The 22952-nt window shown below is 42.1% G+C and overlaps 1 protein-coding gene across 3 annotated transcripts in view; it reads right to left on the bottom strand.

The window, feature by feature from the left end:
- Nucleotides 1-22952, bottom strand: part of STAMBP (STAM binding protein) — a 43176-nt gene extending 20224 nt beyond the window's left edge. The window contains exons 1-9 of one of the 3 annotated variants that reach the window (XM_027967012.3): nt 22911-22952; nt 20737-20954; nt 12595-12670; nt 12201-12296; nt 10730-11093; nt 9577-9701; nt 8563-8700; nt 2043-2155; nt 1416-1515 (exon numbers count right to left, since the gene is read on the bottom strand). In XM_027967012.3, coding sequence (XP_027822813.1) covers nt 1416-1515; nt 2043-2155; nt 8563-8700; nt 9577-9701; nt 10730-11093; nt 12201-12296; nt 12595-12670; nt 20737-20939 — 1215 coding nt within the window. In that variant the 5' untranslated portion in view covers nt 20940-20954; nt 22911-22952. Of the gene's footprint in view, nt 1-1415; nt 1516-2042; nt 2156-8562; nt 8701-9576; nt 9702-10729; nt 11094-12200; nt 12297-12594; nt 12671-13896; nt 13970-20736; nt 20955-22612; nt 22813-22910 lie in introns of those variants that run through there. The other 2 variants (XM_042248096.2, XM_042248097.2) reach the window with 2 other exon arrangements.

Here is a 22952-nt window from a genome sequence, read left to right as displayed (position 1 = left end):
TGGGAAGTCCTGGAGAATTCAGAAAAGCCATCTTTTAAATGCTTAAATACTTGAAATGCTCATTCTGGCTAGTGGTTCCCAGGCAGGCAACCAGACTGTTACTTAAGCGGCAACTATGGTAAGGGGTCTGGGAATTATTATTTCCACCAATCCAGAATCAATAGCCTGTAGTCTGAATCAATATGGACCTATATATCTCCATTTATTCTTCAAATGTATGTATATTCTAGCATCATTTACAAAATATACATTTATTTAAAATAACTGCTGGATTAATTGCAGTATGCTGGGTCATTATGTCAACCAGATAATAAAAGTACACCTATTCCCACAAGGGGAATATTCCCTCTTTGTATGCGCAAGGGGTCATCCTAACCGAAAGCCTAGGCATTTCTGGGGGATTGTGCAGTCTCTGTTTCAACATCCTGGTACCAAGACACTTATTACATTCCAAGGCAGACTTCCCTATTTGTGAGCAAATCTGTCAGAAATTTCTTTCTCATACTCAGCCGAAAACTGGCACTTTCACAGGGTCTCAAGTTTTGGTTCTGGGAGTCATATGAAATATCTGGGACCTTTTTATACAACAGCTCTTCTAATACTTACAGTCAGTTCTCAGATGCTCCCTGGGGTTCTCTCCTAAACATCCCTAGTCTCTTTACCTCTTCTACTTGTCACTAGAGTGACAAGGCTCTGGAGTCCCTTTTCCACATTGGTTTCTTTTCAGTGCACCCAAAAGAAATAATGGTACTCCATGGCCGGCATGGAGTGAGGCAGTACTATCTCATTAGATTTGAGGAGAAAACTGCAACATACTTTTCAGCAACTACAGCTTTTTATCCACAGCTTTTTACCACTGTGAATTTACCAAAAACCCACAACATTTACCACTTGGGGGAAAAACTTTCTAAGAAGGTCGTAAAAATCTCTATGACCTAAAATCAAATTAAAAGCAAAATTCCAAAATTAAATATACTTTACCTATGTTAAATGGCTTTTTTCTTTTGAATTCAAATCTCTCATTGAAATGCACGCTTAGCAACTGATGATGATGAAGGAAAAAAACCTAATGTTTAGTAAGCAAGCTACTGCACTTGGTACTTCCATTTAATCCTGTCAACAACCCTGTAAAAGTATATATCATCATCGTCATCATCATCATCTCCATTTATAGGTGAGAAAGTTGAGGCCCAGGAAGGTTAAATAACTTGATCACAACCCTTAAGTAGCGGAGCTAAGACTCAAACCTCTTCCTGTTCCACACTGCCTCCCACATATGTCTTTGTAGGAAGATTTAGAAAATTAGTGACAAGGCTGATCGTCTGTGTGGGTCGTGAAGGACACTGTGTGGCATCAGCTCTGACTGTGCTCCCTGGTTAAAGCGTAGCTCCAGCTTCCTCTACAGGGATACATACACAGAAGAGGGGTGGATCCTTGCTGTGGGGATGAAATCCTTTCTGGCGACAGGAAGAAATCTCCTCTAGTCCATGGTCAGTGAGTCTAAAGAATCCAGTTCTGAAATAAGAAAAAGCAGGTCCAGAATCAAGCAAAGGTGACCCCCTCAATCACACACACATTGGGCAGGGCAGAACTCATTTTGAGACACCTTCAAAAGTCTGCTGGCCCACAGCTCTCTTCTCTGGTGAATGAATCAGAGAGTGATTCATCACTGCCACCACATCAGTTTTACCGGAAGAATTCATAGTAAATAACAGGGTTTAAAATGAAAAAGTTAATTTTCAGAGATAATCTGTTAGATACTGAAATTCTCTAATCTGACATCAATTTCTTGAAATTCCTACTGATTCAAGTCAAACACTTCAAATTTCTAACATCTTTTTCTTATAAAAGCACCTACGTTATTGCTTGGATACTTGTGTAAACAAGCAGAATAGGTTTATCAGGCTATAGGACTGAAAAGGAAGACCTTTAGAAAAGCCAGTCAAATACCACAATCTATATATTAGATAGAGAACAAGGTCTTTAGAATGCAGAACATTTCCTCTGAAGCTTCTCCCTGGAACCAGACCCCGTGTACTCACTCCTGGAATTTGGGGGAACAAACGATGGCTATCGACTCTGGCAACATCATCTGGTACGAGCAGTGAGTGTGTAGGTCGACACTGGAGAGGAAGGCTGTCTGCGTGGGGTGAGTCTGAGAAGAGGGAAAAAAAAGTCTCAGTGAGAATACACAGGCAAGCCTAGCCCATGGAGAAAGTGAAATGTTAGCTGCTCAGTCATGCCCAACTCTTTGCAACCCCATGGACTGCAGCCTGCCAGGCTCCTCTGTCCATGGAATGCTCCAGGCAAGAATACTGGAATGGGTTGCCATGCCCTTCTCCAAGGGATCTTCCTGACCCAGGGATCGAACCTGGATCTCCCACACTGTAGGCAGATTCTTTACCATCTGAGCCACCAGGGAAGCCCCTCTGCCCCATGAAGGAAGGCAGAGCCAAATAATTCTCAATAACTTGCCATGATCTCCTTAAGTATAAAGTCATTAGCAGCCATGAGGAATATGCCTGAAGTTCCCAATAAGGAATGAACTTCCTTCCCTGCATTGTAAACAAATGTAATTTAACATGAGTATGTGCAGACTCATAATTTCTAATTGACCATCAAGATCTATCTGGCTCCTCACAAGCTCTCTTGACACAATGGAAAGTCACCCATACTGGAATAGACGGTATGTGCTACCCAGTACTTCAACCTGGTAGAAGTCAAGGACTTAACAAACCACAGATGAATGATTCTTCTTCCTGACAAAGGGGTTTAAAAGTCAGGCACAAGTCAGGGGCTCCATAGGCAAAAGTGGCCAAAGCTGTCCTGTGGTTAAAGCATATCATTCAAGGATAAGAGAGGCAGAGGGTGACTGGGATTTCAGAGGGTGGTTAATCACAAGGACCCTGTCTTATCTGAGAAAAAGACCACGATGTTGACATTTGAAAGTAATCAGTTAAAGCACCATACAAATTTCATTTAGTTTATCTCATTTGTTTTCAGTTTTTTAATTTTGTTTTTTCGGCCATGCCGCATGGCATATGGGATTTTAGTTCCTCAACTAGGGAGGGAATCTGGGCCATGGCACTGAAAGCGCCAAGTCCTAACCACTGAAATTCCCCAGTTATTTAATGTTTTATTGAACAGTCTTTGTATACAAATGAACACTATATAATGACTTATCTCAGAGGGGGTATGATGTTAGATAACAAGAATGGAAAAAGGAAAGACCAAATATGACTCAAAAAGAACACCAATCTTTACTGACTTAAAAGCACAGAAAATAAATATGTACACTTGACCAGTGTTTTTAACTCTGTTGTGCAAAAATGAAGCTCCTAAGGGAACTTGTCAAAAGCACAAGTTCCTGCACCCCACCCTGGAAATATCCATCCTGAGAAGGAAAAAAAATGTTTTTTTTAAAGCTCATTAAATAATTCTTATGCATAGCCTCATCCGAGAAGCATGACTGCACAAAACGCTGTGACCAGCTCACTGTGGAAGAAGTCTACAACACAGGAACAAGTCAGCTGAGTACTGACAGCAAATCCATACACACGTCTGCACGGGGCAGGGAAGGATTTCTCTGATCACAGGGGAGAAACAGTTTCTACCAGTGAGAATACGATCCCACAGGCTTTTAGGAACATACGGCCTGTGTCAACACCTTTCATCCCATGGTTAGAGCTTGAAATTTTAACTGAGAACAAACAAGGTCTACACAAGTTGATGAAGGTCTCCAATCTAAAGTTGGGTTAGCCAGAAAGATGATATAAAGACATATAGCAGGGCCTCAATAAATAACTGTAGGGGACTTCCCTGGTGGTCCAGTGGCTAAGGCTCCATGCTCCCAATGCAGGGGGCCAGGGGTTCGACCCCCAGTCAGGGAAGTAGATCCCACATGCTGCAACTAAGACCCAACACAGTCAAAGAAATAAATAAAAACAAATATATATATATATATATATATATAAATAACTGTAAACCAAAAAATCTTGTTTGAACCTGTGCTCCCCTCTAACTACTATGCCTTCTCTCCTTCCCTTCACAGTTGAGTTTCTTGAAAAAAAGTTATGCCCACTGTGCCCACATGCCGGAGACAGAGGAAGGCATTTTTATGAAAAAAACAAAAAGAATATACCAAAGGAACAGAAATGAGTGAGAAAAGTGAATGCTGAGGGCAGCCTGGGTGTTCAGATGAGCAGTGTCCAGCTAAGGTAGGGCTGAGACAAGGTGAAGGAGTGCCTTGAATACTGAGCTGGGGGTTACACAATAGTTGGCGATAAACACGACCATACAAAGTTTCTGACAAGGGGGGCTTCTTGGTGGCTCAGTGGTAAAGAATCTGCCTGCCAATGCCGGAGTAGCGGGTTCAATCACTGTTCTGGGAAGATCCCACATGCAACTAAGCACATGCACCAAAACTACTGAGCCTGCGCTCTGGGGCCTGGCAGCCGAAACTACTGAGCCCACGTGCCGCAGCTACAGGCGAAGCCACCGCAGGGAGAAGCCACGCACCGCAGCCAGCGCGCAGCCCCTGCTCGCCACATCTAGAGAAGAGCCTGCACACCAACGAAGGCCCAGCACAGCCGGAAAAATGCAAAGATTCTGACCAGGAACCTGATTCACAGCTGGCATGGTACAGAAGAATGGACCTTGTATTCTCCTCTTGCCAACTTTAAGATCTGAGCAAACATTACCGTCTGTTTTGGTTTGCTTTTAATCCCAAGTTAGGAAGAAATGGTACAGGAATATCATGGAAAAAAAGCTGGAATACTATCAATTTAAGTTCTAAATCTCTTCCTAGCTAGGCCCTCACTGATATTAAAAATACTTTTACTCACTTGTGGCTAAGATGTACCTAAAGTCTAAACAGTAATGATTCCCAACTTTGTCTCATCTTGGCCAGTTCTTAAACTCTCCTGTCTCCTCCTGCTGGGGGCAATGGACCTAGATTTCAACCCTGAAAGATCGTCTAAAATGAGTTCCCTCAACATCTCCAATTATAACCTTGAAAATCTCTCTGTAACTTTCTTCCTTCATTTCTGTTGTAGAGGAGTGTTTCCTCCCTAATATGAAGCTGACACCCTCTTTGTACTTTTGACTTAATTCCTTCCTACCTCCACATTATCTTGTCTCTCCTGTCCTTTTACCTCTCATTCACAGGTTCCACTATAGTTCACCCACTCACTGGGCTTAAAAACATGCTCAGACAACTATACATAAGAATGCAGATGAACCTTAAAGATACTGAGCAAAAGAAGCTGAATACAAAAGAATACATGTTATATAATTCTATTTAAGAAAAGTTCAACAAGGGCTTCCCTGGTGGCGCATAGGTTCAGGAAGATCCCTGGAGGAGGAAATGGCAAACCACTCCAGTATTCTTGCTAGGAGAAGCCCATGGACAGAAGAGTCTGGTGGGTTACAGTCCATGGGGTCACAAAGAACTGGACGTGCCTGAGCACACACGCACCCATGTAAAGTTCAAACCCAGGAAAAAGTAAACTATTGAGTTTAGGGACACACATAAGGTAGCAAAGCTATAAAGCAAGCAAAGAATTTCAAAAGAAACCAAGAGAGGGATTACCTGTACCAGAGAGGAAGGGTGACTGGGCAGGAGCATGGGGGAGGAGTAAGTTTCTGGCAATGCTCTATTTCTTAACCTAGGTAATGTGTACACATATATTTCTGTTTAATGATTCATTAAAGTATACATTTAGTTTATATAATACTTTTTTATACATATTTCAAATATAAAGTTTCAAGAAAATAAAAATAAAAACAACACATTTTCACACACTAAACCATAAATCAAGCAAAGTTTCTCTCACCCTGGCTGTTCCTTAAGCCACTATTCAATCTCTTTCCTTTCCTCTAGTTAGTGCTAACCTCTCCAAAAAATCAGTGTACACTTCACTATCACCACAACCTCAATACCCATTACTTCTTAAACCTTTTAAATCTATCCCCACCACTGCTTAAAACCCACTAAACTGAGGTCATCAATGACTCAGCAAGTCCAATCAGCTCATACAAGTATTCATCATTCTGGAGCTCTCTGCAGCATGTGACACAGTGAACATCCTGAAGTTTCTTTCTGAGACATTCCTCCTCCTTTGGCACCTATGCCTCAACACTACCTCACCTTTCTCTGACATCTCTGTGCTTCATGGCTAACTACTCCCTATGCTCCCCTAGGTGGCCTGGCCTTCAGCTGCAAGTTAATTTCTTCTAGTTCTCCATCCTCCCCCAGTTCCAAAGTCTCCAAGGTTAGCTCTACATAGAGGTCTCCTGGTTCTCTTTCCCACCTTGACCTTGTTTCCAAGTTCAAATTGCCTGATAACTACCTCTACTGACATAATGTCTTGAAAAAGAAAAAAGTCAAAGTCAGTCGTGTCCGACTCTGTGACCCCATGGACTGTAGCCCTCCAGGCTCCTCTGTCCATGGGGTTCTCCCGGCAAGAATACAGGAGTGGGTTGCCATGCCCTTCTCCAGGGGACCTTCCCGACTCAGGGATCAAACCCAGGTCTCCCACACTGCAGGCAGATTCTTTCCCACCTGAGCCACCAGGGAAGCCCAACGTCTTACCAGTGTCTTAAATTCAATATACTCAGAACTGAAGACAACATTTGCCCCACTTCCAAGTAAGTTCTCTTGCTGGAACCTCTGTTTTTCCTTATGAGATGATTGATCACTGCCACTCCCATGAGTCAGGCCTGAAATTTCTAAGTCATCACATTTACTCATCATCCTGACTCATTCCCCACATCCTCTGAAATCCTACATTTGTCTCTTTTTTTCCCAAATGCACTGCCATCACCCTGGTTCTCTTCATTATTACATTTTAATCATCACATTAACCTCTTAAATGAGCTCCCTGCCTCATCCTACTCACTAAGAAGCAGAACTATCCTGCCTGTCCACCCAAAATACCACTCCTAATGTGTTATGTGAAAACTTACCTATCACTGTTTCCTGATATGAACTTTAAGCCCCAGAAAACTGGACCACTCAATGCTCCAGGATTCCAGTCTGCCTATTTCACTGCTGTCCCCTCCATATGCAACCCTCCCTTGGGCCCCCTGCTGTGATCCTTCCCTCCTCTAAATTCTACAGGGCATCTCTTAAGGCACCAGGCACATTCTGCTTCACATAAGGAGTTAACGACTTGACTATATGTCAATCTCCTCTATTAGACTAAAACCATATCTTACTCAAATTGTATCCCCTGGTGGATAAGACACAGGTTTTCTATCCCCCATGTATCTATAATGGGGGATACACAATAGCAAGCATTTACAAAAGGACAGAGGCACATGGGACTGCCTCACAAGTCAGTATTTCCCCAATGCCAATATACAAGTATGTGCAACCTTCCCAAATCCAGAAATAAGCTGCCTTGTTTGTGTGGAACCCTGTTACACAATGTAAAAAACAGCTTGGTCTATGAGAATGAGGGGTTGAAAAAGAATAAAAAGAAAAATTAAAATGTAATCTTTAGGGATAGAATTATATTTTACCTGAATATTACTAGAAGGCTGTTAAGATACGCAGATACTTAAACATTTTCTATTTTGATAGCCCCTCTGATTTACATAAAGGTTTACATATAGGTTGTTCTGGGCTTCCCTGGAGGCTCAAGTGGTAAAGAATCTGTCTGCAATGCAGGAGACCTGGGTTCAATCCCTGGGTCGAGAAGATCCCCTGGAGAAGGGAATGGCTACCCACTCCAGTATTTGCGCCTGAAGAATTCCATGGACAGAGGAACCTGGCAGGCTACAGTCCGTGGAGTTACAAAGAGTCAGACACGACTGAGCAACTAACATTTTCACTTTCTTTCATAGGTTGTTTTAAGAAAGATGAAATGCAAGTATCTGTATTAACTTCCTTGATTCATTTTAAATACTTTGACTTGTACACCTTTCAGGAACATCATTCATATGAAGTAAGGCATAACCTCTATGGTCAAGGCTCACATACACTCTCAGCTAGCATCCTATCAACATTCATGGTCACAGGGAAATTGGGACTTTGGAGGAAGAATTTCATTTCTATTAAAAAATTATTTTAATTAAAAAGTCCTGGGCTTCCCTGGTGGCCCAGTGGAAGAATGTGCCTGCCAATGCAGGGGAGATGGGTTCGATCCCAGATCTGGGAAGACCTGTAGGGCAACTAAGCCTGTGTGCCACCACTACTGAGCTTGAGTGCTGCTACTACAGAAGCCCATGTACCCAGTGCCCAGGCTCCACAGAGAAGCCACCACAGGGAGAAGCCCATGCTTGTGTGCAGCGATGAGGACCCAGCACAGTCAAAAATAAATATATACATCTCTTAAAAATATAATAAATCACAACATCTTTTAGAAACAAAAAGCCCCAGAAATCAACACTGGAGTGCAAGCAGTTAAGTATGCTAAGGAAGTCAAGTCTGTACCCAACAGACGGAAATACAACCATCTAAACAGTCTGGATACAACTCACTCTTCTTCAAGAAAAGAACAAGTAGTGCGTCTGTAACATCATGTGAGATGAACCCCCGGAGGGCTCAGCACTGCTTACATGAATCCAGCCCAGTGTGATGAGCCCCTGCTGATCCTGTATGAGGAAAAGCTCTTCTTCACTCTCGGTGTTGCAATAATCAGACCCAGCACTTTGCTTGGGGATGAGAACATGGGTAATGGTAAATTCGTTCCTCATCTGTCAAATTAGAAAACAGCTCGTCACAATTCCCCCGTAGGTAGGCAACCCTCTCTGTCACAGCAGCGGAAAGTTAAATTTCCATACAAGCAAAGGCCCTTCTCCCCGCCTGAGGCTTCTTCATGAGCTGAGTCCCTCATGTCAGTCTTGCTCACAACTCTTACTGCCCAAGTACACTGCCTGGGGCCCTCTGCAAGGCCAAGATGCCCACAGCCCTGTGGGAATTTCCTGCTGCAGCCAAACAGGTCTACTCATGAATCTTAAGAAGCTCTGGGTATAGTACTATTTCTCTTCCTTTATTCATGTCTAGAGTAGTTTCCTTTTACTATTTCTCTAAGCCCTTGCCCACCTTTAAGGCTCAGTTTAAGTCTATTCCACTTTACTCATTTATTTATTTAGCAGTTAGTAATCAGTTCTTTAAGCACCTCCATTTAATGATCCCTCTTTCCCCATAATTCCTAGTGCTTTTATTGTACATGCTAGTCAACAAACTATCTTTTGGTGTTTATCTCCCATCTCTCTAAAGTGCTTGGGTACTTTTTGTGGACAGATGCTATCTGCCTTACATATTTCATATTCTGATGATTTACCACAAAGCAGGTGTTCAAAAGCTGAATAAGGGATCTTCCTACCAAGTTTAGAATTAAGCATTTCTTATTACCAGCATTAAAATACTCAGTTAAATTCAAGGGACTCTGAAAATTAATCAAATCCAGGGCCACTGAATTCAAGGTGACACTGCATTTTGCTGCCCATGGCTCCTTCAGCAGAGGGGTCTCTACAAAGAGTAACTGACCCTGGATATCTATCTGAGAGTCATAGGAGGCCAAGGGTGAAGAAACAGTCTAAGCTCTAGAAAGCATTTTTTTTTTTTACCAGTTTTCCACAGAGAATCCCACATGTCTCCACTCCCCGGGCAGTGTTGGCACTGGCCAACTGGAGAAACTGTGGGCAGAGCTTCCCAGGCACCACCACGTGGCGCAATCCATCAATTGTAGGAGCTGTAAGGGAGAGAGAAAAAAATCTAAGACCGTGGGGCACAGCCTCCCCAAGCAGACCTCAGAGCTGGCAGCCCTAGGAGAACAATGCCAAATCAGTGGGGTCCCCACAACTGCAGGCAGTAAGTGGGGATCTCATCCTAATGGCAGAAGAGAAAGGGCTGCAAAGGCTCTTCTCCAACCTCTGACCACAGCCACTGGGAGTATGTTGTTTCAAGAAAAGAGAAGAGGCTTTAATCATTCAAGTGAAGGCAAAGAGAAACTACTACTTAAGTTTCTGAGCTATTCAGGAATAATAGTGAGAGGCAACCCTGCCAAGCACATGGGGAGAAATCCTGAAAGCTTCAGAGTCTAACACCTCTTGCCCACTCTTACCTTGTCCTTTTAAGTAGATCTTCTGCAAAGCTGAATTCCTTACATGACTACTTGAAAGATGATTCCTAAAAGATCTATTCTAATCGTCAAGGCATACGCATCATTTTGCTGCTACTGTTATTTTCTTGGGTAACCATTCATTGGTGAGGTGAGGAAAGACTTAATAGTTTTATGGCTAGACTGAATTACCACTGACTACACAGAATATTTACCTTGACTAAACTCCTTACCAATTAGGAATATTTGCAAGGCAAACACAGTTCAGTAGCTTTTATTTTTTAGTCAGTTGTTGAATTTTTAAGTGTTACTGTAAATCTCAAATTTCCTTTACAAAAGGTTAACACTGGTCTCTAGTTCAGTGAACATTTCAAATCTCTATATAACCCTTAAAAGCTGAGAGTGAGTCTGACTTTCAAGAATTTTATTAGCTCTTCAGGAAATCAACCTAGCCCAGGTGAATTATATGGCTTAAGCAAAGTCCACTTTTTAATACAGCTGTCACAGAGCACAGTATGATAATATTGATCAAATGGATTTCTGTGACCAGAGCCTAATGAGTGGGATCACGGAGGTAGCTGTCCGCTGAATCTCTTGGAATGACACCCTATTTGGCTGCAGCTGAGACGGAAGAGGATTCGAGCGAATGAATTCACTACCTTCCAAGTTGTTCAGTGCTCCAGGTTTCAAGGATCTGTCCACTACCGGTGGCTTGGCAAGCCTCACAGCTGCATTACAGTCTGAAGGCTGTGTGGATACAGCAGGCACCGTGGGGAATACATCTAGGGAGGGCTTCTCCAAGTCGGGCACCAGTGGGCCACCCAGGCCAGGGTCCACCTTCCCAAACTCCCGCACAATCTTCAGGCGCTCCTTTTCTAGCTCCTGGTTCCGGATCATCTCCTCGAAGGCGTGGAACTGCTCCTGCTCCAGCTGCTGCTGCTTCTGCTGTGCCACCCTCTGTCTTTCCTTTTCCAGCTCTTCCTGCATGGCCACATTTCGGGCAAATTCTTCCGCTTCCTTCTTCTACAAAGCACAACTAGCAGTTAACAATAACGCTTCACACTCAAGTAACTTCACACCTTAGGAGGACAAAGCTTTTTAGCAGGGAGACTGCTCCCAAATGTTCTGGCCTGATTTCCAAACACAGAATTCAGGCTTCCCTCAGTGCCTCTACACCCACAGAACAGTTACCCCTAATGGATCTAAGCACCATACACCTATCCTTTAAGGACATTAAAGTCCTTATCCTCTCAGCACCCTTTCCCAATAACTCTAACTAACGTATTTTCTTCTCTACCAAAATCTTAATGCAGCATATTGCCGCACATGCATATCATATACAATTTTAGTCCCTAGGTGTGCCACGTATACATTCTGTATCCCAAGTAGGGCTGTGAAAAGGAACTAGATCCAAACTTATAAACGCCATGTAGGGGGTCTGTATTGAATTTTAACCCTGAATGAAGCCTCTGAAATTCTTCTGGTGATTAGTAAAATACAGAGTGACATTTTGAACTATTAAGAAACATCAAGTAACAGTTTCCTTCATGAAGATTTTCACTCACTAGGTACCTTAGAAATATACAGCTGTTTCCTCTCAGCTGATTTTCAACATCAGAGTCCAGAATAGAGTTCAGCAGCGTGTACAAAGAGTGCGCAAGTGCCTGCAGCGTGTGTTCCCACCTGGCACACACCAGGGACACTGTCTCAGAGCTTCTCATATGCTCTAACTGACTCTTCCTAAAAAGAAGTCATCTGAAAATATTAACAGCTTGAAAAATTTGATTATTATAAACAGGTATAATCTGTTTTGGATATAATCAAATGTGAATCAAATCCCCAAATTCTCTGATCTAAAAACGCTGTACTTTAGTGAGAACTTTCTTTGTTCTTAGGTTCTAGCTCTAGACATAACAGACAAGCAATAGATTTTCTGTCCCTCAAGTCATCCTCTTAGATAAAGGGGTTAATCTATATTCAAATTCTCAGCCTCAACACTTTTTTCTGGATTTTGCCAAAAATATAAAATATCACAATGAAATCAAAAGATCTGCTGGAATACCTACTAGATTCCTAGAACACAGCCTAAGAAACCAAAATAATTTCCTTTTTTTGCTAATCCATACTCACTTTTTCTTCATTATATTCTAAATATTCTTTGGTATATCGTTTTAACAGTTCTGCCTTCAGTTCTTCTGCTTTGGGAAATGCAATCTCCTTTAATTTCTGGGATACAAAATCAAAATCTGAGAGTTAGGACAATGGTCACCAATTAAGCAGAAAAGTAAAAAGACTTAAGTCAAGTTGGCAATGGCAACAGCACTTCCAAAAACATTTAAATAATGTAATAAAAATTACCCCTGCCATACCGTACCTGGTATTTCATAACTGATCTACTGAAATGGCCTTATCTCCTATTTGCAGGATTTGACATTCAGATGATAGACTCTGCCACTTATATCTGGAAGTTAGTCTGTGGCTCTCTGAAGCTTTTAGATGGGCAAGAGTGAAAGTGAAGACCCACCTTTACTGTGTCTTTTTTTTCAGGAATGACAGCCGATTTGTAATCTCGATGCTTTGGTAGTTTCTCAATAAAGAGCCTAAGGGGACAGAACAGATTGATGGTGATGCAAACAAGACATGCAAATACCCAAAAGACTCTGAAGCAGTGCAACTCCCTTACCCTGTGGCGGCTATCTGACAGGTTTCCAGGTACTCACGGGGAACAGGCCACCTCCCCCTTCACCCTCAGCCCCCTAAGGAGCCACAGAATTGCTCTTGTCCCAACTCAGGCGTGCAGCAGCACCAGACGCCTACAACAAAAACTATGGAGAGGAGAAAATCCTAGCCTGTGCCCAAAAATACGCCTCCGAAGAAATTCTTTTCTGGTTGTGACAGTAACAGGCTTCCAAAGGAAAAGCCCTCTGTCACAAAGCATTCTTCAGTGAACAGTCTGGCAGCCAAAGGCAGGAGGCTAAGAGAAAACCCACGTTCTGTTACTACTCCTAGCTCTGTGTGATCTTTGAGGCCGGCTTATTTTCTTTGGGATTCATGTTCCTTTGTCGAAGAATCATCCTCGCACCACGTTAAGCACTGGGATGCCCAGAGAGTGATGTGTTATATGGGAACATTACATGCGTCATGTGTAACACGTGCACATGCGCATCACGTTTAATACGTGCATTATGGTCTCCGATGAAAACTGCTTAGAGAGGCCTAAGTGCTAGATTTCCTCTTTCAGTTCTTGTCCTTGACTGTAAAGCTCAGTGGGAAAAATAAACTGAATCAATTCATGAGCTCTAACATTTATGATGTCTACTTGGGAATGGTGAAAACAAACAGAAGTTCAGCAACTTGTCACAGCCAGAAGTGGCGGGCTCAGAATTCAGTGCCAGCAGGCTGATTCCAGATTCTGCTTATAAGTATATATAGTAACACAGGAAGCAGATACAGAAACTAACAAAAGCAGAGGGCAGGGGAAATAGAGTGCATGAGGCAAGAGTGGGAGTGAAAAATCTATATACTTTTAAAACATTATTTTGATTTTGAACCATGTAATGAAAACTAGTTCATAAAGGATTTCCCTGGTGGTAGTTAGGAATCCGCCTGTCAATGCAGGGGCCATAGGTTTGATCCCTGGTCTAAGATCCCACACGCTGTGGAGCTACTAAGCCTATGAACCACAACTACCGAGCTTGTGCTTTCCAACAAGAGAAACCACTGCAATGAGAAGACTGCCCGCAACTAGAGAGTAGCCTGTGCATAGCAGCGAAGACCCAGCACAGCCAAAGTAAATAAATAAAATGAGTTTATAAAACTTCCAGACCTGAACATGAACACCCTTCTCATATTTCAGTAACTGCAGTCAATCTTCTGAATGGGGACATATGGGCACAAGGGTCTCCTGAAAACAGAATGAATAACACAACCCACTGCCCACACTGGAGGCAAGAAAGCTTAATGGTTAGGAGGGCAGGCTCTGGAGCCACCCTGTTTAGGTTCAAATCCAGGTTTTAACCATTTATCTACCAGCTGTGTGACCTCCAGCACCATCCGTCAGCTGCTCTCTCTCTATAAATTATATACACAGAGACAAACTAGTACTACCTGAAATGGTTGCTATGACACCAAACAGAGTTTAAAAATAAATAAAGTGCTGAGCACAGTGCCTAGCACATAGCCAACATCTGCTATATATACTATTGTTTTTACTATCATAATAAATAAAGATGTGAGTAAGAAAAAGAGAGGAAGATGTTAACATCAAGGTTAGAAATTTTCCAGGCAGAGAATAGCTGTGGCCCAGAGGTATACTGTTCTCTGGGTTATATCTGGTTGCAGTCTAGAGAGAGGAGTTGTACAAAAGCAAGCAAAGATACACGGGCAAAACACAAGCAAAACAATCCAAAAGAACAAAAGGAAAGATATGCATAAAAGTAAATAAAACAGGTAGATAATTAAATAAAATGGTACTCAACTTTACTTATAAATGAAAGAAATTCAAATTAAGATGAGCTATCATTTCTCATCTATCAGACTGGCAAAGGCTTAAAGCTGGATTACAACCAGTGTAGGTAAAGGCACAGAGAAATAGGTGTCCATACACACTCCTGGGCAGGACTGGAATTTGATAATACCTTTTTCCTTACGGGGGGAAGGGGTGTAGGAGACAAGTATTCAAAATTTAAAATGTGTATATCATTTAAACTCACAATTCCATCTCTATGAATTTATCCTACAATAATACAAAAATATATGAATGAGATTATTCAATATAGCATTGTTCACAAAAGAAAGGCAAACTGAAACCCTAAATGGGCATCAGTAGGGGATTACTTAATAAATTATGGTGGACCCAAATGTGGTAAAACAACATTATCAATCACTCTTTCACTCAAAAAAACATTTATTGAGCATCTATGACGGGGTCAGGCATAATTATAAAGGCTGGGACTTGGCAGTGAATGTCACAGTCACAAATTCCTCCCCACCACAGAGTATACATGACGAGGGGGAACAGACAATAAACCAAAGAGTATACAGATAATCAGTGCTGGGGAAAAGTCACTAATAGGGAAGGGGAATAAGTGACAGGCAAGGGATTGAGATTTTAGGTAGCGCAGCTAAGGAAGGCATCACTGAGAAGGTGACATTTAAGTAAGGACCGGTAGAGCGAGCCATGAAGATATCCAGGATAAGACTGCTCCAGGTAGAAGAAACAGCCCTGAAGCAGAATGAGATGATGGATCAGTGTCCTGATATGTAAAGATACGACTGTTAAGAAAGCAAGCTGTAGAGAAGACTATGTTGTATGATCTCATTCAGGCACCAAGGAAAAAGGATAAAGACATGAGCCCAGGTGCTTGCATGGGGATATTTTCTTAATAAACACACAAGAAACAGAACAGTGATTACCTCTGGTGGATGGGGATTTTCTTTTCACTTTAATATTTCCCTTGCTGTATGGTTTGAAAACAAACTGTTTTAATCATGAAAAAGTATTAATTTTGTGTAAAAATAATTTAAAAAGTCAAAAAGAAATTCTAGAACGTGGATGCATTAAGGGCTCTAACTTCTTCCAATCTGAAAAGTTAGTCAGCAAAGCGAGGGTGATCACAGAGGAAAACCCTCTTCAGTCCATAAGCCCCAATCCTGGTGGTAAACACTTTCAACACAGGTGACAGACCATTTTCAGAAAGCAGGTTTGTGTGCTAAGAGGCTCACACAGCAGACAGGACTGCCTAAGTCCTCTGTAACTCTTTTCGATGTAGCCTAGTCAATGACCATAAAAAGCTGTGAAAGAATCCACTGCCTGGATTACTGTCTGTGCTCACCATGAAAATATGTACTGATTTAATATGTTGAGGATCCTTCTTCTATACTGGGGTCTGCAAAAGGAAAAGCATTCCTACAGTAAGGAAAACCTCTGAGGAGGGGAATGTGCTTGAGATCATTAAGATGCCTAAACTGATTGAGGGAAAAGAACAAATATACCCTTTAAAATCTTGAATTAAAGTATCCACAAAAGGTCTAGAACAATGACTCAGTAGTGGGGGGCGAAGCAGAGGAGTGGTGAAATAGAGGCCTACCCTCCTCTCTCCTCCTCAGTGTAATAATTGCCAAAGTGAGCTCCTGTTAACTGACGGGAACATACCAAGTAAAGTGGTAGAAAAACAGAGCGAGAATACTGAGCTAGAACGTTTTTTTGCAACTCCTAGGACTTGTCAGCTCACAGAATCAAGAGTTAGGGTCTTGAAGATATCTGCAAGAAAAATAAATGTAGCTACCTTTATTGATTCAGGTCAAGCCAATCCAACGAAGTATCAAATTAAAACCCAAATCTAACAAGTTAAGTAATACATTCTCCCCTCCTCTCACTTGACTCTCCTCTAGGCCAAGTTCATCACATTAAATGGTCCTATAAGCAGAATACCACATACAGGGACAGGCTCCCTTTATCAGTCTTGTTAACACTGATACTCATATCACTCAATGTAATAACAAGGCACAGAAAAAAAATCAACTGAAGTTTCTGGGTACTATTAATCCTATGCCTACTCCTTCTGGCCTATTTAGGAGTTTATTTCTATGCTCAATCTCTTTTCTGTACCATTAGCCTCTCCTACTCCACAGTATCCTTTCCAAAAAATATGCTCTAGCATCTCCCACCTGAAAACAGACACAAACACATTCAGGTACTCTTTGTCCCCCTTCAATTATTTCAATTTTCCACTTTACTTCTGGTCCAACTTCTCCAAAGAGCTGTCTATGCTAGGGCTTGGCAAACTATGGCCAGTGGTCAAATCTAGCTTGCCATCTGTTTTTGAAAATAAAATTTCATTGTAACACAGCCTCACTCATTCATTCATGTGTTATCTATGACTTGTTTTCACACTACAAAGCAGAGGTTGTGACAGAGACCAACTTGCTTGTGATGCCAAAAACATCTACTATCAGGCCAATCTCAGAACTGTACTCTTATCGCCCATTCACCTTTCAACCCACTTCAGTGAAACTCGTGACATCAAACCAAACCCCTGCCCACCTGACACCGCTGCCCACTGTCCTGCAATTACTTACTTCTTTTGGCTCCCACGACAAAGTGATGGATTTCCTCCTATCTCTCAAAACTTCCTTCCAAGTTTCTTCTACTGGCCTTCCCTCCACTAACCAACCTTGGGGCTCTCTCCTAAACTCCTTTCCTTCTCAGTCTACAGTCTCATAATCAAAGTCTAGTTTCCTTTAACACACCACGGATCCTTCTGGCCTCTAATGAAGCCTATGGACTCTTCTCAAAATAATTTTTTAAAGATGTCATATAAATAATGAAAGATTACAAAAAGCTCCATTATACTGTAACAGTTTTCAAAATATTAAAAAATGATGACATGTGCTTACTTATTGATGCATTGTTAGTGCATTAAAAAACAAGATCTAGTTGTGGGTTTAAGAACTGTACTAGAATTCTGAAGTAGTGATGAGTATAAATGTTATTTTGAGACCTACTGGACTATCATAATATGAAAATATCTTGATTTCTGTTGGTGACAAAACTACAAATATTAATAATACTGTGGTTTGAGCCTATATTCAAAATTAAAGGAAATGCTAAATTTCAGCTACACATTAGTAAAAAATAAGAAAAGTCTTTCCCAACCAAGTGCATGGACACTGAATTCTATCAACGAATCCCTGTGGGTTCCTGGACCCTAGATTAAGAAACACTGCACTAGACAGTCTCAGCATCCTTATGGGTTCAGGACCAACTATATGCTGAGGACTCCTAAGCTTGTTGCTCCAACAGAGACCTCTCTTCTGAGTTCAGACTGCTACACTCCACCTCCTACTGGACATCACTACTTGGATATCTCATAGATAACTTAAACTTAACACCTTAACGTGTTAAAAACCCAGACCTGAACTCTTTGTCTTCCCACTACCCAATGACCCCCTTTGACACCACTCTCCCCCATCTCAATAAATGGACCAGCAAATCCTAAGTTACTCAAGGCAGAAACTGAGGTCAACCTTGATACCATCTTCTTTCCAAAATTATGAGTAAGTCTCATGGACTTTATCTCCAGAAAACAAAATCCATCTACTCTTTTCCAGGCTACCATGTTCTTTCAAGCCACCAGCCTCTCTCTTGAACTGCTGTTAAAAGTTTCCTAAGTAATATCACTGCCTTCTCTTAACACTCCCTCCACCAGCTACCATATGGCAGCCAAAATTTATATTTCTAAAACGTAAGTAAGATTAGGTCACAACCTCACTTAAAACTTTTCAGTGGCTTTCTATTACTCTCAAGATAAAATGTAAACTTACTGTGGCCAATAAGATCCTCTGTGATTTGGCCCCACTTGCCTCTCCAACTTCATCTAAGGTCATTCTCTCTCTTCATTTGCTACACTCCAAACACAATGATCTTTAATCCTCAGAACACACTAAAGTCTTTCCTACCTGAGAGCTTCTGAATACACAGTACTATCTGTTTTAAACACTCTGCTTTATGCTTTTAGAATGACCAACTCTATGGCACCCTTTAAGTCTCAGTTTAAATTGTACATTCTCAGATAGATGTTACTCTATTTAATTAGATATCCATGGTTATTTTCTATCACAGCACTTTCTCTGTTGCTTCCAAAGCGTTTTCTCTATTTTGTTACCATATATTTCTTTGCTTACCTGTATGCTGTCTTCTCCCATAATGAGAATAAGGGCAAGGGCCATTTTACTTACTATGTACGTAGGACTTACTGCACTGTCAAGTAGATAGCAGATATACACAATATATATTTGCTGAATGAATATGATCCTCACCCTCAAAGCACTTTCTATGTGGAACAACAAGACCCAGAAGGCCCTTCAGAAAACACCTGGTACAGTGATTCCATGATTCTACTGCACTTACTCAACTATAATTTCCCAAAGGAACTGTGCCCCTCATTCTGAGAGAGCTGTCTACAAGATCACTGGAAATATACTAGTTCTAGCAGCAGCAGAGTAAATGAAGAGGAGGACAATAGCCAAAGAAATATCTCAGGAAAATAAATTTTGTGCCCATAGTGCCTAGGAATGAAAAATTCCTAATAGCAAAGAGAGGGAGAAAGATAATTATAACTCTATGAAACTTTATGAAACCACAGCACTCCCTTTGTTCCATCCTAAAATTACAATATGAATTCTAGGGAATCCACTCTTACACCTAGTTTTCTTTAGAGTACTGGCTCTCAACTGGGGCAGTTTTCCCTCTCAGAGAGCATTAGTGATATCTGGAGACATTCTGGGTTGTCACAACTTGGGGGTAAGGGGCTCTACTGGCATCTAGTGAATAGAAAGACCAAAGATGCTGCTAAACACACTACAATGCACAGGCTACTCCTGTGCAACAAAGTATTGTTCAACGCAAAATGTCACTAACACCAAAGTTGACAAACGCTGCTTTAGAGCAGTATGTGATCAAAAACTTAGTATCATATAATTAATATGCACCCATCACCTCTGGAAGAACATACAAGAAACTAATCAGAGTGACTGCCTGTGGGGAGGGGAACTAAAGGTTTGGGGGAAAAGAGGATTAGAAATATATATACGCTTTTGTGCCTTCTGAATTCTGCACTACATGCACGTTACCTATTCAAAAAACAATAAAGAATAACCCCAAATTAATGTGTCACCAGACTATAATCTCAAAAGACTACCTTCAATTCAAGAAACAGTACCAAAAAGAAAACAAAAAGAATAGGACTTATGTTGTAGAATGAATCCTGAATTAAGAGTTGGAAAATCTAGGTTTTGCCACTGCAAATTGTGGACTAAAGCCTACCACTGAACCTGGAGGGTGTTTCCTCATATGCAGAATGGAAGGATGATGCGCCCTACACAGCGCACACAGAACTGTAAAGATCAAATGACATGAATGCAGGTGAAATACTCTGTGAACTGTTGAAGAGCTACACAAATACACTGTAATTATTGTTACCTTAAGGTCCTAATATTATGAAAGAACAAGACTAGAAATGAGATCTTTTAACATTATTATTCCCTTCCTAAATTACACATCTTTTCCAATGTCACTGGGACTTTAGCAATTGTTCCTGTTAACTGAAATCTTCAAAGCTGCAAGAGGCTAAGCAACTCAAGGGAAAGGTCTTATGATGAGCTATACAAACCGTAGGTGGTCAATACTTATTTAATGATTTACACGATTATGATAAAGGTTACGAAAAAACTCTTTCCGGAGACAATCAATTTGCTACAAAATAGGTAGAGGTGAGGAATTTTGGCTCTGCTAAACCTCAGCGATAATCCTCTGATTGGCTGCCTTCATAGCGAAGGGACAGGAAAAAACCTTCATCGATACAAAACATGTATAGTTTAAACACCAACTCTCTTGCCTAACAGCTGGGCCATGTGGGCACAGCCCAAAGAGCTAGGTTTCTTACTCATGAAATTACTGAGTCACGAAAACAACACTTGCAGTACCCATGTCTTTGAATGTCAAGAACAGCTAATATGTCGGAGCTGCAAGCAAAAATGATTAATGATAAGGATGTTGTAAAGTCCTCTGGTTTTAGCAATTCTGAGCAGAAATAAATGAGCACAAGAGCACCATGAGTGAGGCATCAGTCACCAGAAAAGAAAAAGGAAACTGGAGGTGTCTTACGTGATATACTTGTTATAGAGGATGAAGGCATATTCAATGTTGCCTTCCTCGCAGTAAACAGATGCCATTCGGATAATCTCCACTCCGGAGCGGAAGTACCGGCGGGGTGGAATGTCTTCATTTATCTCCACGGCGCTGCCCCTGTGGGACAGAGCCCTAACCCGGTCTTCGGGTGGGAGGCTCACGTCTCCATGGTCAGACATGAGGACCAAGACGTCCTGAAACAAGTAAAAGATGGCATCAATACCAAGGCCCCCGTCACCTCGGCACAGGTGTTTATCTCAACAAACCTCCACCTTACAAAGAAATTAAGAGAAAAACACCACATGCTGTTGCCCATATTAACTAAGGTCTCTTCGCCACAAGAAGCCTGAGACCCTCCAGGAAGCCCATTTCACAAGGATGAAAGGGCTGACAGACTCAGAAACCTGTAATGCCTGTGGCATGATTAGGTGGTACAAAGAGTGTAACTATAATGAGCCACAAGAGCTTCAGTCCTCTTTTCATGCTAATCATTCCCTGTCATTAGGTGGCCCTGACCTCAGCACCATAAAAAAAGGAACAGTATCTTGTATTTTTTCCATTATCTCTCCTCCCAGCTACCCACTTCCACCCACCCCAGTACCTGACAGAGAATACTCAATGACATTTCCTGATGATTGTTAACTGACTTTAAGTTGATCATTTAACCTGAGAGTAACGGACTTTGTCTACAACTTTTCGCACTTTAGCACAAGGTTAGTGAGGGGAAATGGTGTGGGGATGAATATTTATAATCCTGACTCTGCTCATAAAATCACTAGTCCAGTCAATGTACAACATCATCATTTCAAGGTAAGGAATTCAGATCTAGAAAACAGTTTATTCAAATCTATCTTTGAAGACTAAGTACTCCTTGAATAACAAAAGGACAAAAAGGTAACTTGAAAGGCAAAACCCAAACCAAAAATAACAAAAACCGCCTGGGAGTCTCCCCTCCCTGGGTCTCAGATTGCAGTCATTCTAGAGTCTTTCCTGATACTGCTGCTGTTAGAATCAGATTCTTTCTTCCAATCAGATATCACTCTACATCACTTCCAGGAAGATTCTGGGTATTTGATGCATACTGAATTACAGCACACCCCCTGTATTACAGCACACTCCAGTATTCTTGCCTGGAGAATCCCATGAACAAACGAGCCTGGTGGGCCATAGTTTACAGGGTCACAAAGTCGGACATGACTGAAGCGACACAGCACAACCAGCATGCTGTAGAACACACAAGCTATAGCAGATTTTGGAATTCAAGGCCCTGTGTCAACTGGCCCCATTCGGTCCTTTTAAACCTTACTCATTGCCAACAGAGACCTTTTGCTTCAGTCAGGATTCTTATCTGCCCAGAAATCCTCATATGTGTTTCATTTGTCTACCCACTGTTGTTTTCCATTCCAAGCACTCCCTCAAAGATGATTTTCTCCAGGTCAATTCTATCTTTAGGTCACACTTCCTCCACCAAGCTTTTTCTCAAACACCCTAAGGGTACAAAAGTTGTGGGGACTACCAGGGATGTAGAGGCAGTCCACCTCCTGTGGGAGTCTTTTCAGGGGCTCAAGAAGCCACTAGCAAATCTAAAAGCTCCCCAAGTTGCCTAATTAGTAAACTCACTGCAGAGCCCATCAAAGCTAACTGAGGCAGGAGAGGCTTGTTGCTCTTTATCACCTCTCCGGAGAGGATCTTTTGGTCGAGAATGGAACCTCTTCCCAAGGCCAGCAAGTGCTGCCCCACACGACAAGGCTGACCAACACTCCAAAGAGGAGACGCAGCGTCCGCAAATAAGGGGGAAAGTGGCGGAAAAAACCGAAACGGGGGAAGATGACCGGGAGGCGAAAGGAAGTACCAGGAATGAGCGATGGGGGCGTTTACAGCGGAGAAGGATCCACTGACAACTACTCGAGGCCTTCTCGAAGGCACTCAAGCCAAGTTGTCAACATCGGGCAAAATTATTCAAGGCTTTCGCGTCTATCGCGAGCGGTAGGAGGGGACCGGAGCCGTCAGGGGCCTCGCGCGCGACAGGCCGGGCAGGGGGCGCAGGGAGGAGAAGGCTGCAGGCCCCACACTCACGGTGGCCGCTCGCCGTCAGACTCCGATCACGCTCAGCGCCCGGGCCCCACCACACAGCTGGGACCCTTCCCCACCTGTCCCCCGCGGACGACTCTCGGCGCTTCCGAAAACGTCAC

This window comes from Ovis aries, chromosome 3, assembly GCF_016772045.2.
Source record: "Ovis aries strain OAR_USU_Benz2616 breed Rambouillet chromosome 3, ARS-UI_Ramb_v3.0, whole genome shotgun sequence".
Classification (NCBI taxonomy): Eukaryota; Metazoa; Chordata; class Mammalia; order Artiodactyla; family Bovidae; genus Ovis; species Ovis aries.
This window is presented reverse-complemented; position numbering and strand designations above follow the sequence as displayed.